This window comes from Tetrao urogallus (genome assembly GCF_951394365.1).
Source record: "Tetrao urogallus genome assembly, chromosome: 3".
In the NCBI taxonomy this organism is placed as follows: Eukaryota; Metazoa; Chordata; class Aves; order Galliformes; family Phasianidae; genus Tetrao; species Tetrao urogallus.
This window is the reverse complement of record NC_136815.1, coordinates 38852590-38867456: the sequence shown is the minus strand read 5'-3', so window position 1 is coordinate 38867456 and position 14867 is coordinate 38852590. Positions and strand designations below refer to the sequence as shown.

Here is a 14867-nt window from a genome sequence, read left to right as displayed (position 1 = left end):
GACAAGAAACCTCTGTGTGAGATATTTGTCAAGTAACTGACTGACACGTATTGCATAGAGAGGACTGGTTATTAATTCTACATACTGGGACTTGACAAAATGCAGCAGCATTGAGATTGATATACACAATTTCATTCAAGTATCTACAGAATAATTAAAAAAATAAAATGGGAAGATAAAGGTTCACATAAGTATATCTATATGCATATTTTTAATGTACAAGATATCCATATGGTTTTTTTTTTCCAAAATTTAATTCTGGATTTATAGAATCAGCTTTTCCAGACTAAGATTTTTAAATCTTTAAACCAACAGCTATACATGCACAGACACGCAGAAAAACCTACAAGAACTTCATAGATGGGCTCCTTTGAAAAAAGAAAAATTCTCCCAAGGTCTAGAAGAATATCCAAACTTTGCCTTTCTTGGCCCTAGAGTCAATACATGCAGCCCACAAGGGACCACATCTGTCTCCAGAGTTCTAGCTTTAGATGGCAAAATAAACCCTTGTGAAAAAAACACCTTCAGTGCTTCCTACTTCTTGGTCTTTTAAATGATGATGATGACAGCTAAGTGTATGTATAATTTTTGCTTTTCTATTTGATGGAATTTATAATTAAATGCTATTAAAATTCTGAAGAATACCAGACTAAAAGGAAAACCAGACCAATCCATCCAAACACTACTTTCTGCAGAGCTTTCAACACACTATTTTCTGCAGAGCATGTGTGTATTCACGCATGCACACTCCAGAAAGCAAGCAAGCAATGAAACTCCATTAATGTACAGATGGAAGTTTATATTGATTTCAGCAAAGACCAGAACATAATGGTAACATGAATAACAGATAATAGCATCTGGCACTTTTAACATTTTTAAGCCCTGAAATCTTTGGAGAACTGACAGTTGAACTAACTGACAGCTCTAGTTATTTCTCAGTGCTTTCCTTTTGGAGTGATTTTGAGCTTTTTCCAAATTCAGATTTTTTTTTTTTTTTAAGGGGGCATCTGGACAGGCTATTTCACTGAGAGAGAGAGAGACAATATTTTCTGGAAATTACCACCAAAATTAAGCAACTGTTGTGCATATGAACCAGATAACAATGAATTAGAAATAGATATAATCAGTCATTTTCTTTGCATAAGGATAACTGCCAGTCTTCAATTTACAAAACAGAGTTCCTGGCCCTGAGATCACTGGACACACCGAGATGGCAAAAGCTCACAGCAGAGGTCTGGGTCCAGATCCTCAATTAGGAACAAGCCATATAGAGTCAAAGCACAGAGTGTTAGGGGCAAGAGTGCCTGAGCAGTGATCTTTGTCATTTTGTGTAGTGTGCTGATGCATCCAGTTCCCTGTTCTGGTGCCGAGTGAAGCAGGCAGCCACATGTCTTGGCAATCTGAAATCCCATAAAGAGTGGGGTGCTTCTGCTACAGCTCCTTCTCTGATCCTCAGTTGCTGCAGGGAGGAAGAGCAACAGAATAGGCCCTTGCCAAGTCTGTGGCATCAACTGATCTCCTGCAGCAAGGCAGTTTTCTCAAAGCTGGGGCCCTCAGCCTACTGTGTTGTGTGAAATTCACTCCAGAACACTGATACAGGCTCTCAGAGCTTTGTGGCTGAGGCAAAGAGCACAGTCAGCCCCACAGAGGTGTCAGCAGTGCGCTCTTCAAGACAATCCTGCCTCCGATAAATGATCCACCATACCACAAATTGTCTCATTATGGCAGATCTTTACCCAATCCTGACAGATTTTTATGTGTTCAACTGAATTATCTTCTATTTATGGATATTTTTTGGAATTGTAAATGTGAATCCCCTAACCTCAGCTCTAAACAGCTTTACCATTCTGTATGCCTTCTTGAAGTATCAGTTTTGATATTTGAAGAAAAGATGATTTTGTAATAATTGAACTGTGCAAATATTTTAATAATGTAAAAACAACAAATAGGAAGTAAATGTATTTGAAGCCAAATAAAAAAGTTCAAATCAAAACATTCTACTTCAAAGGTTATCATTAAGGCTTGTTTATGTTAATTAGCAAGATTTTGTCTAATTAGACTTAAAATGACTTATGATTTTTTCCTTATTTAAGAAAAATTCAAGTAATCCATATTCTGATGACCAGACTCAAGAAAAAGAAAAATAACAGAACAAAAATAACTGAAAGCCAAAGCTTGTCAAATAGAAGGAGAGAAAAACATGCTGCCATGTTGCCAACATGGGATAAATCTTTACGACAAGTAAACAAAACCAATATTATGATCAAGTTGGGAGGGGGAGACAGGAAGAATAGCCATGAAAGGTGCAAAATTACTAAGTAAAAGCATTTACTGAAATTTTAGTTGTCCATTTCACTTTTTTTTCTATGTTTTTAAGTTTGACTTATTACATTCCCTAGGATAGGTTGAATAGGCAAAGCATTTGTATGTACTATTACATTTTTCCCTGGTGTTTTCTTACAGAATAAAAGTCATCACTATTGATGGAAATCTCATACATACACTTCTGTGCTACTTGTAACAAAAACCTTCAGGAATTTCAAATAATTTTTTATTTCTGATTTTATGCTCTCAGATGGGATTCTGAACCAATAGACTTACATGTGAGATCCAAGGCTCACTGGCAGAGATTTATTGAAATACCATTATCTGACCACTCGCCCATTGGAAAAAAATCACTCAGAAACTGAAAAAAAATACCTCCTTTTCTTCTTTCCTGCCATGTGTCTTGCTGTAGTTGATTGGTGTGTCCCAGCCTTCTTGCTCACAAAGAGCCTGGTAGAAGGCTGCATTTACCAAGATGCTGCTTGTTTTGAAAGGAGAAGAGGAAGGAGTGGGAAGTACTGTACTGGAAGAAGTGAGAGGCGTAACTTTGTCTTGGCTTCGGTTCTTTTTCATGCTCAAATCCAGAGTGCCATTTTCATCCACTTCTATCTCAGTTCCCTGACATGCAACAGGAAACAGAGACATGCTTAAATACGGACATGGTGAAGCTGCAACATAAACATGTGGTGCTTTTAAAGGATAAGTATAAATGCATGCTTTTATTTAAATTTATCTGAATCTAAAACCAGCTTTTCGATTTATATCAGTTAATGTCCAACTCTTAGGCAGACTTAAGGGTAGCTTCAGTAATGGTGTCCTTGCATCTCAGCTTAAACACTGTAAGTAGAATTTAAAAAAAATGCCTCTAAATCATAGCCTACACTATAAATCTAGTTTTATTTAAAAAAAGTTTAGCTTTAAATCTTCTTGATCTTTTCACTCTTACAGAAAACTATGACCCCAATTCACAGTTAATAGCATTAGTGCATTGTTTAGGTCACCACCAGCATTATTATTACATATGCTCCCTCCCCTCCACGCCTCACAAATATTAAATCTACATCACGGAGGAGAGAAGGAGGGTTAAGAAATATTCCTAAAAGAAACACAGGAGGAGAATTTTTCACATATTATTATCTTAATCATAGTCTGAGTCGGAAATAATCTTTTAAAGTTTTGCCACAAAACAAGGCCTATGTAGAGAGCAATAGACTGAGAGCCACAGAAGAATCTTTGGAAGAACCTCCTTGATGAAGACCTCCAATATGAGTAAAAAGAGCCTTTGCTACTCTGGGAAGTACAGCAAGCAGCAGCCTTTGATTGCAGAGGAGCATGCAGTTTGGAAAGAGACCCAACTTCTCTTTCCAGGCAAGGAGAATCTCTCAGGTCAGTTCCTGCTCATATGAAGAAGCAAGTGCTGCTTAGCTGTATGAGGAGAACCAAGGAAGAAAAGCTCACTGTTCTGCCTTCCACAGTAAAAACTCTTCTTGAAATGACAAAAAGCTCCTGAAAGTACAGCTTAGTGATAGATGCAACAAAAAATTTCACCTCATGCTCACGTTGTGAGGGCTAACCCCAAGCCCTTTCTGCACTGAGGAAACAGCCTTTCTGCTTCTGGACATATGCCTAAGCAGGCTTTTGCATGTCCACATCATCCTTTAAGAAGATGAAAAACTTCTTGCTTTCACTCACTGATGAGATACTGCTCCCTTGTCCTATCCTCATGGACAGATAAATAGTGACCTGATGGTGATTTTACCACTGCAAACTTCTTTGTGACCATTGCAATTCCTGTCCACAGATAATTGCTCAAGGTGTCCTTTTCATAGCTGGGATTTCTTGTACCTTTGCTCTTACTGTTTAAAATGCATGGATATTTTCTGAAATTAATATGTATGCCTTAACCAGGGAGCAACACTGCATATTGGCATAGTGTTTAGATATGGGTAAGACTGGTCCTCACTATTGACAGCAGTTATTAAATCAAGTAGCAAAAGAGGTGAAAAAGGTGCCTTCTGAAAGAACACTTGGTAGCTTAGTTGTACGTGTTAACCTGAACAAGTTGGAAAATATACAGAGACTACAGAGATAAATGACAAGGTCATGTGAAGTAGTACTCATGTTGAATGCTATATTTAATGTGGATGAGTTCTCCTGTTGTACTATTTTCTATTTCCATCACCACAAAGCTCAGAAGCCACTTGGGAATTTGAGGCTAGATGTATTAGGTGCTGGCTAACTTCAGAGACAGTCATATTAGCCCACATCAAGCTTTCTTACTCTGAAAGAGTAAGGAAAAAAAGTAAACCTGTACCATAATGGTATCACTTAGATCCTTTGTTGAAAAGAGAAAAGAGACAGATAAGCCCAGGGAGCAAGTTTTTCCATTTTACTTTCATCTCTTTCTTAGGAAAAGATGAGACACTGACAGAGTAAATCTCCTCTTTTTTTTCCCATTAACTATTGCTGGAGATTAGTCTGTCATTGAATGCTTAAAGATAGGGCAACCAAATTTATGCTTACTTGTGGATCTTAAAAACAGTTACAATGAAGTGGAGAATTCTTCCTCTGTACTGAAAATGTGACATGACAAAGTCAGTTGGCTGAAGGCACAAGCTTCATTCATGCAGCTTGTAGGTAGGTCTTCTACCACTGTCAGTGGTGACTCACTTAAAGGTGAAATGCAGCTGATGAAATATTTTTGATCACAAGGAAAATTTTGGTAGAAGATGAAAATTTCACGGCCAGTGATCTCTCCTGACTTGGGGATCCTGGTTCCATTTTGTACCCATGGGCCTGTGGTAGATGCACACCTAGACTGAAGCATACAAAGCCATCTGCTTGTCCCCAGTTCAGAAACTCAGACACTTCTTACATTTGCTTTGTCTGCATGACAAACTTCACATTTTCAATCATACAGCTTAAAGAGATGTTTTATTATATTTATGGGAAGTAAATACACTTCTAATATGTTCATACTAAGATGCTTTGGTTATATCTTTCTGCCCCTTTTTAGTAAATAGTTTAATCTCCTGTGATAGTTTTAAGCCCTGAATTTGACAGTGCAGCTTATCCTGGATAATAACTTAGTATCCACCACATCTTATGCCATCTGTATAATATCAAATACATTTTTTTATACCAGCATTAATAAACCTTAGTTACAAAAATCCAAGATATTAACTATATCAGTGCCAAGTTCACACTCCAGGATCTGACAATACAGCTCTGCCATGATCGCCCCAGTGTTTTTTGGCTTCAGAGTTGATATGTAACTATAGCCATGAAACAGAGCTACAGTAATCAAGTTTAATGACCAATGTAAAGTAAAATGCTAAATATTGTAGTTGCTGACATTTTCGTAATAAAAAAACTTGGGTTAAGTCTGCACAACCAACATTCACATAAAATTCCAGACCTCTGTGACAGATGGCTTAGAAAAGGAAGCCATGTGACTGGGCTGCAGTAGTTTTATAGTGCAAAACCCATAAATAGTGCAGATTCTCTGTCACTGACAAAATATCAGCTACTCAGAAGGCAACAATGGCAACAAAAGGGACCAAAAGCATTCAAGGTTCCCTGCTTGATTAAACTGTACACAGGAGAATACTGGGAAACGTATAGCCCCTGGGAAATAGCTACCATTAACCTAAACAAGAGCTTTGAGTTATAAGGAGAATATTTTACTAACACAGATAGATATCAGCACTTTCCTGAAATTCGTGCAGAAGCTGTGTTGTCCAACGCACCTAATTCTGATCAGGAAAGGCTGGGTTGTGTGTTTGTGAAGTAGAGTACAGATGGGGTTTAAGTGAGCTCACAGATGCACACAGCAATTAAATATAGTCATGGAAAAATATCCCCTTTTGCCCATCACAGGATGGATCACACGTTTACAGCATGGATTTTTATTCAGAACAGTATAAAATAGCTATCACTTTGCTACATTCATAGCAAACTCCAAATGGCAGAGAGATGATGGTCAGAACTACAGCTCCAGTTTTCATTCCTATTCTCATCCCACCCTCCTCTCAATATGTCTGCTTTGCTTGTTTTACCACATTTGTTTTTACATTACTTTTAAAATGGAACTAAAAAGACAAAAATGGCAAAAATGCTAAAGAATGCTGGCACTTACTATGCTTATCTCAGGCTTGTAAAGGTTGTGTTCTCCTCAGTGAAGGCAAGATCTGTCAACTCTAGTCTAGACAGGAACTGTCCCATATTTATCCATTTTTAATTACATATTTAATAGTACCTACAGAAAACTATGTATATTTTCTGTCTTTCCCTTAAAATTTAAGTAAAATAAAGATGCAAATGTATCTTATTATTTCCTAACATAATAGTTTGTCAGCTGAGTGAATCTTCGGTATCTGATTTTGATCTCATTTACATTTACACTGATGTAAACCAGGAAAAAAATCTACTGAAGCAATGAAAAAAAAAATCAATAAGGGTGAAAGGAGACCTACAGTAATTAAATTCAGGTTACTTCTTGTCTATTTCCACGTCACTGACAGTGTAATCATTCCCACAGGAGGTGGAAAAAGGAGTTCAGAATGAAAAAAATGAGAGAAAAAAGACAAAAGTATATTTTCTACATTCCATAATGTATGCAGAGAAAAAGATAAAGTACAGTTAGTATCCTGTGAAGAATATCCATCTAAAATGAAGACTAGCACAAATTAGATGAAGAAATGGTCTCTATCTTCTTCAAGTGCTTTATAATTTAAAGTCAGGCTTTTTCACTTCACTTCATTTTATGGCATAATTATTACGAAGTATTATCTAGTACATTATTTAATCTTGTCTTGGAACTCAAGCATATCAGCCAAGATAATAAAAGGGAGGAGGGTTTGTTTGTTTGTTTTTCATAAATTATTGCTGCATTATTTCATATATTTTTGGTTCATTTGGTAGCTCAAAACTAATACGCTGCAATTTGTCTCAAGTAATGATTACAAGTTAAGCTTTATCTCATAGACGAATCAGAAAGAGTGAATTATTGTGTCTCTATGAATTATTTCTATTTCAAACTTGTGACCTAAGGGAAATTGTGTCATTATATATAAGAGTTTTATGTACTCTTTGGTTGGCATCAGTCATAGTTCTTAATACTAAATAAGTCCCAAGAAACAACATTATCAAAGATTTTGTCTTCCAACTAGCAGTTCAGTCTGGTCTAGAAAGCTCAAAAGGGCTTTTCAGTTCTAGCATTAGAAATAACTTCGGAACTAATATCTTTCTTGCCATGTGTGTGAATGCTATTCTTAGTTTGACTCCATCTGAAAGACTACCTTTTTTTCTATTCACAATCAATAAGAATAAATGCATGCATACCTCAGACATAAATTTAAACAATTGAGTTACCCTGTAGTAAGCTGAAAGACAGAGGCAAAACAGGAAAACTTGTAGCTGCCCAGTGATATTTGAGAAACAAGTCACAGTTTCAGCCCAGAGCAATTCACAAATTAAATAAAGGCAGCCAAGCACTTACTCAAGGAGCAACATGCACAGCAGTATAACAGGATGGAACCTAGTGATATTCTTGGCTGATTTTCACTCTGTATTTAGGTTTTAAGGTATTTGGAATAAAAGAATGCCTGACAAATGTGTCAAGTGACAACACTGACTACATTGTTGAAATAATTGATGTAGTTATCACCATCAATATCCAAGTATATAGAGATGACATAATTTTGTTCAAAAACAGAATTTGAACTTTAAATATTTTTAGCAAGTGTCATTTTTTTGTTTTCTTTCAAGGCATAGCATGCATATGCCATTTTGTCTAAGCAGGTGGGAAAAACACCAAAACATTCAACAAAATGTTTGGCAAGCAGTAGTGATGGGGATACAGTTAAATTGCATTGCTTGCAACTACCTCTGTGAGATGTGAATGTGGTGAGAGCTGTAAATAGTGGATGGATGCTATGATAATGTAGAGTCTTGCGCTGTGCTGAAAACTGCAGGCTAATTGTTCAAGGGGAGTCCTGTTTACTTCAATAGGAGTTGAAAGTAGTGACATGAGCTGGAAATCAAATGGGGACGAGTGTACTGGTTTGGTGTACAGACCACATGAGAATTGGCTGATCAATATAAGCAAGGGAACAGCTTACTGGTGAACCTGTGCACCTGTGAAATGGAATGGCTTAGATACTGTAAAGTTAATGTGGTATTACTTATTTTAAACATGGTATAATCAAGAGTCTGATTATCTTAGTAAGTAGCACACAGCTAATAGAGACTTACGGGGACAGCTTAGGATCAATTTTAATGCCCATTTTAGAATAAAGGTATTCTTTAAATAGTTTAATTTATAAATTAAGAATTTTTATATAGGAATATATGTCAGATAATTTTCTTATGTTGGTTTGTTGGTTCTCTCTTTAAAATTCTTTTTACCTACAGCAGTGCTAATATTAACGTGTAATCAGATTTCTCTACCCTTGCTACACCTTTTTTTTTTTCCCCCCCTTGGAGTCTCCCTTTTGAACTGATATGTGGAGAATATGAGATAATTTCCTGAAAATCCATTGAATTAATAACAATTGAAACTTTGCAGTGAAAAAAAAAGTCTCTTTTTCATTTAAGTATTATATATCCATATTTGCAGAAAAGTAGTGAGCATTCAAGTTAAAATGTCCAGCTCTTACTAAAAAAAAAAAAAAAAAAAAAAAAGACAAGCATTTGCATAATAGCATAAGCATTGACCTTGGAGGTCAATAAATAAAACCTGGGACAATGCACCTTGAGAGAAAACAAGAAAATGACAATTGCTTAAAATGATTGAAGTTCTTTTAAAACTTAGAAACACAGTATTTTACAGATCTGACTATTATACTTGGAAAAGATTTCCTACCATATCCTCCGTGGTCCCATTGGCCCTTTTTCTACCACTCTGAATCTCAAGTGTTGTGGCTTGCATTGGTGGGAGGCTTCATGGTGCTCATGTAATAGAAAAGACCTTTAGAAGTCAGGGGCTTTGATCCACTAAAGTAAGAATGATGTTAATCAGGTTTTCTTTGGCAAGGAACAAAAGGAATGTGGCAAGATCAGGGCTCAGAGATCTGATGCTGAGCTCTAAACACAGCCACCCTTCACAAGTGTTCTCAGACCTGGTGAATGTGTGTACTATCACTAACAGGAAAAATAAATCATTAAATTTGTAGTCATCAGCTCATGCTGAATTATTTGAGTTCCAAACACTGAAAAGGTCCTCATGAGATGTTTTTGATTATCTAAAAATATATGACACTCTATCATTAAAAAAATCTACCTTGGTGACCAATACTAGCCATAAATGAATTCAAGAATACTGACAAATAGATGGGTGGTATCTTTTAGATATAGCCCCATACATGTTTCATATTTTAACATAAAAAAATATATATCTACACTGAAGAGAGTTTTTTTTACAGACTTATTTCTGCTTTAGTTCTTAAAGTAATAAATAGCCAAATCCAAATAAAAACAGTTTAGTTTGGTTTTGGCCACCAAATCTGTTTGGGGCTCACTTGCCTGTGTTTTAGCCAGAAGCTAATTCTGATTCTTCTGTCAGATGTTTTGTATCAGTACGCCCTCCAGAAAGTCTGGCAAAAGTAGATGCAGGCAGATAGCAAGGTATGCAGGTGATTTTCTTTTAAGTTGGATTCCTAGCTGTGAAAAAGGAGTAAGCTATGTGCCCCGAGTGTTCTTCTGTATTGTTATTATTATATTCATTCCTATTCAAACCTTCCTCATCATTTGGCAACTGTGAAGCAGGTATGGAGGAGAAAATCTTTGGTTTATGTCTGGTCCCTTTACTGCTCTTCTCTGGCAAGAAAGTTGTATTGCTGAGGTCAGCCAAAGGCTGCGGCAGCAATGTAATCCAGCCATTGGCACCAGTTTCCATTTTCATGCTAGAAGTCTCTATAGAAGATCAGTGGAAGGACCTCTCTGCAGCAGCTGTCAAGTTTCATGAGAAAGGTTTCATGTGCAATATTTGGGATAGATAATATCTAAATTATGGAGAATGCATATAAATACACTAAAATGTATACCCTGTGGCACCTCCCAGTGCTGGTTTCAAGATTCAAGATCCCACAAACGGTAATAAAAGTTAGAAAAGTAAGAGATACTACTATGCAAAGGAGAATGGATTGTATTGCCTGACAAGGTGCCATGTTTGTAGTAAAACAAGTGGCTCCCCTCAAAGGATAACAGGTAGTCTCTTAGTAGTAGTGGACAGAGGCCCAACAAAATTTGTAAACCAACAGCTGCAGAAGCCACCTCTAGCCACCCTGAGGCTTGCAGTGTAACAATCACTGGTCATTTGGAATACATATCAAGACTTTGAGTCCCATAACAGAAACACGCTTGATAATTTGTGTCTTGATAAATACACCTCTTTTCACCCCCCAGTGATTTCTTCTCAAGTTCTTGTAATGGCAAATCCTCATCTACACAGAGCTTTCAAAAGTTTTGTTGGTTCGTAAGGGAGCACATGGAACTTTAATGCAAATAACAAACAACAGTGCTCCCACACGCACAGCCATCAGAAGAAAATCTTGTCTGTTTTCATCAGCATTATAATACCATGTAATGGCACAGAAAATAAGGCTCATAGCTCACACAGTACCATTTGTAAATCATAAAGATCTGTGAGGAAATGCAGAGCAAAACCAAAACATGAAAGCCACACAAACATCTACGAGATTAGGCAGCATTCCATTACGACAGACTTGCCCAAATTATCTATCTCCAAATACTGTGGGTCTGATTCTCCTCTCTCACCAGCAGAAACAAGCATTTTATCCAAGTCAGTTGTTATTTATCTCTCTACACCATTTCAAACTATCATATGCGCTCAGAATACAGCAGACTCAATAGATGTAATCCTGTTTAATTGCAAGCAAAATATCACCTTGATTAATACCTTTTTTTTAAATGCACAGCCTCCAAAATGATTGTTTATGGCAGGTTTCAGAGAGAGGAAAATTCCTTCTTTAAACATATCTAACTCATTATCCAACACGAATTGTTGCTAGATTTCACATATCCATCTTTATTATTCCCACAAAATTCCCTCCTTATATGTAGGGCTCAATTATGAAAAGAGTAACAACATAACTCCTGCTATTTATTTATTTTTATAAATAAATGGTCACTACATTACTGATTTTTTTCTTCCTCTTCAAAAGAGCATGCAAACAGAAGCCTTCTTTTTGGGGATTTAATGCAGTCACTAACATGAAAGACAGTTTATTCGCACAGTTCAGTAGCTAGCACACCCTCCAGGTTCTTGGACTACCCTACCTTGGCAGACAGACTCTGTGGTTTGTTGGAGAGGATCTCTGCTGCTTCCCTGCAGCGGGTGGAAAGGTTCAGGATAGCAGCAGCTGCTGCTATGTGGGTGTCTTCACTACATTGACCGTAGCTATAAGAGTTGGCATGGCAAGGGCTCTGTGTGTGGGCGCTAGCACTAGGCAGTCGATTAGAAAATTTCACTGGATTTGAAAAATGCTTTGCTGTTGAAGAGAGATTTGATTAGCAATTTTAAATATGCAATTTCTTTCCATAAAATAGTCTTGTTTCTCAGACTACAATTTCATATAATAAAATATTCCGAGAATACATTTAAAACAATGAATTTCTTACTGACTCTAAAGGTTTACTGTAAAAGTGGCTTCAGAAATATGAATACTTAGTTTTTTTACTAGAAAAATAACTATATGCATCCATATACGCATCTTTTAACAAAGCATCTGAGACATTTACTCAGAATTTTCTCTTTCCTTAGTCAGGCATGGAACACAATGATGTCTAAGGAAAGACTGAACAAGGATTAATGCATTATCAAATTTGATCTGTTGACACTGGTAAGAAAATGAACTTGCAAATATATCCTTCTGAAGGCTTCCCCTTGGAGCTCTATTGTGTAAGAAGACACAAGTGACTTGTCCAGTCTTAGCTAAAACAACACTGCTTACCCTACTTAAATGAATAACTTTTATGTAGCTTTGTTTGTATGAGTAAAGAGAACAAGATCAGGCTCTTGAATAAACTGTTTTTCTGGAAACTTTCTGTAATTTGAGTCTACCCTTTAGAGAATTCCAAAAAACAAACAAACAAACAAAAAAAACCAAAAAACCAACCCCAAAATAGCCCCAAACCAAAATATCCCCTTCCCTACAACAAAACAGCAAGGAAAAAAAAAAAAAAGAAAGAAAAAAAAAAAAAGAAAACACACAAAAAGAACAAACAATGAATATTCAGAATAAAAGTGGTCTTAGCTGATATCTTCATGCTGGCTGTCATTTGGAATAAGATTCAGTAGACACAAAGAGGTCACTTAAGAACAAAGAGTCAGCAGGTGAACAGAAAAGCACTTTCATGGACAAAAGTGGCATTTATCATTTTTTGTTTTCTCTTCCATCACCAATACTTAATCCAAAACAGGTAGAAAGAACTGTACTCTCTTTTCTGTATTTTGGAGTTTGAGAAGTCACTAACTGTGGCTGGGAAAAGACAGCATCACGATCTCAGTTCTTAATAAACAATCGTCATCTCTGTAGCTCTTACAGTGTCCCACAAAGTATGCAAAATCCAGCTTCTCTGCCTACACCCAGATACACAAGAACATTGCTGCATGTAACAAACAGCTTGCTGCATAAAGATTTCAGCCCCAAGGCTGTGGACGTAGAACTTTGGCTGACTGTATTTCAATGATAAGACCTACACGAGATATTCAAGACATCTTTCCTCAATCTCGGGATGCTGTAGAAGAAATAGTTGCTTATGTGCATTGACTGTAGTTGAATGCCATGTTTGGTTTTTCTAAATACTGAGGGCATCTCAATAAAGCAAAACATAAGAGCTTCATGATTCAGCTCTCCTTTTCTCCAGTACAAATGAAACTACCCCTCTGTGAAACTACAGAACAAGAGGGTCTTTTAGCACTTACTATTGCTAATTTCATATTATTTTTAACAAGTAAAAAGGAGCTTTATCTATTAACCACCATAACAGGCAAAAAAAAAAAAAAAAAAAAGCAGGCTCTGATGGATACACATTTTGTCAGCAAATCAAGTTTATAAAAGCAGAATCCACAGACTACTAATGATGTGGTTCTGGCTAGCTTCATATTTACATAGGACGTTGAACCAGACTGTAAATCACAGCTTCTTACTGCCAACTTTTATGCATCTGCTCAGCTAAAACACTCACCTACTCTTCTACTTTCACCTTTCCATTAAAATAATAGCTGTACACTGCAATCTTTGTAAGAACAACAGTCCATAAACTTCAGTCCTGATATACGTTATACAGAAATTGCATATGTATGGATTTGATTTGTATAAAAACATTTCAATCATTTTTTCCTTGAGATGAGCCTGTGAAATAGACATGCATCTGTGCAAAGAGACAGCTAATAGGGTGTATTCAATTTTACAAACAAAATTGGAAAACCTGCCACCCAAAAAATTGGCAATGCACATATTTGCTTACATCTGAACAAGCCTATTTTCCAGTCCGTATAAATATGTGCTTTTCATTTGTCATTTTAAATGAGGTATTTATATATACACATATGCAAAAATGCATGTGTCTACATATACATTATATATGTATGTACATACATGTTCAGATACTTGAACAAATAAGCATATTTTATAAATATATAAAAATATTTATAATATATTCTTAGAAGTATTATTTCATATATTTGCATTTTAAAAAATTCTGCTTTTATGCTCACCTTACTACAAATGTTCTCCTTCCTTTCTTTAAGTTAGATGAATTTTCCTTTTTTTGTTTTCTTTTAGTACTCTTTTTGTCATGCGCAATCGGTACTTTAGATCTATTTTCTTCTGCACCCATATATGGTACAATTAAACTGTTTTTTTTCTCATTTTCCTTGGGGAAACTGAATTGTGTGTTTCTTGAAACTAAGAAGTATTTTATAATGGCCAATTATACAGCACAATCTTGCTGAAGTTTCCCATGCAGGTTGTGAAAATGTGTCTGCAATAAGCAATCACTGTTCACACTGCAGCATCTCATTTCTACAGAGTGTTACTTCAGCAAATCTGCAAGTGATGTAAGCACTTGATAATGATTTGATGCATTTGATACGTCTGCACTGTGAATATGGTGTAGTACAGAAATATAAGAAATCAAAATGAATTAAATTCAGTCCTAAAGTAATGCAGCTGAAGCACATGGTCTAGGAGGAGGAGTATGTGTATGGATGCAGGTAAAAAGTATCTCAAGTTTCTTTTAAAACCTAACTTGAAATTTTATTATGCTATATGCAATTCATAGCATTCTGTGTTGACATTCTGTGGGACTTCTCACGGTAGCGTACTATCACAAGAATATAAAAATTTAGCCAAGGAGGAAGCCAACAGATAAGATAAAAATCATTCATTTTTTTAACTCTCCTTCTGACAATTGCTTTTCAAAGACACATCAAAAAAGTAAACCTTATAGTGATCACATTTAGCAATCTAGCAGTCTACATTTAGCAAATAGTGAATATATGTAGCATTTTGGCC

The 14867-nt window shown here is 36.2% G+C and overlaps 1 protein-coding gene across 1 annotated transcript in view; it reads right to left on the bottom strand.

The window, feature by feature from the left end:
• The window catches only part of ST18 (ST18 C2H2C-type zinc finger transcription factor), a gene marked incomplete at both ends in the record, with an annotated part of 171501 nt that overhangs the window by 19601 nt on the left and 137033 nt on the right, over positions 1-14867 (bottom strand). The window contains 2 exons of the mRNA XM_079533679.1: positions 2701-2943; positions 11626-11837. Coding sequence (XP_079389805.1) covers positions 2701-2943; positions 11626-11837 — 455 coding nt within the window. The remainder of the gene's footprint in view (positions 1-2700; positions 2944-11625; positions 11838-14867) is intronic.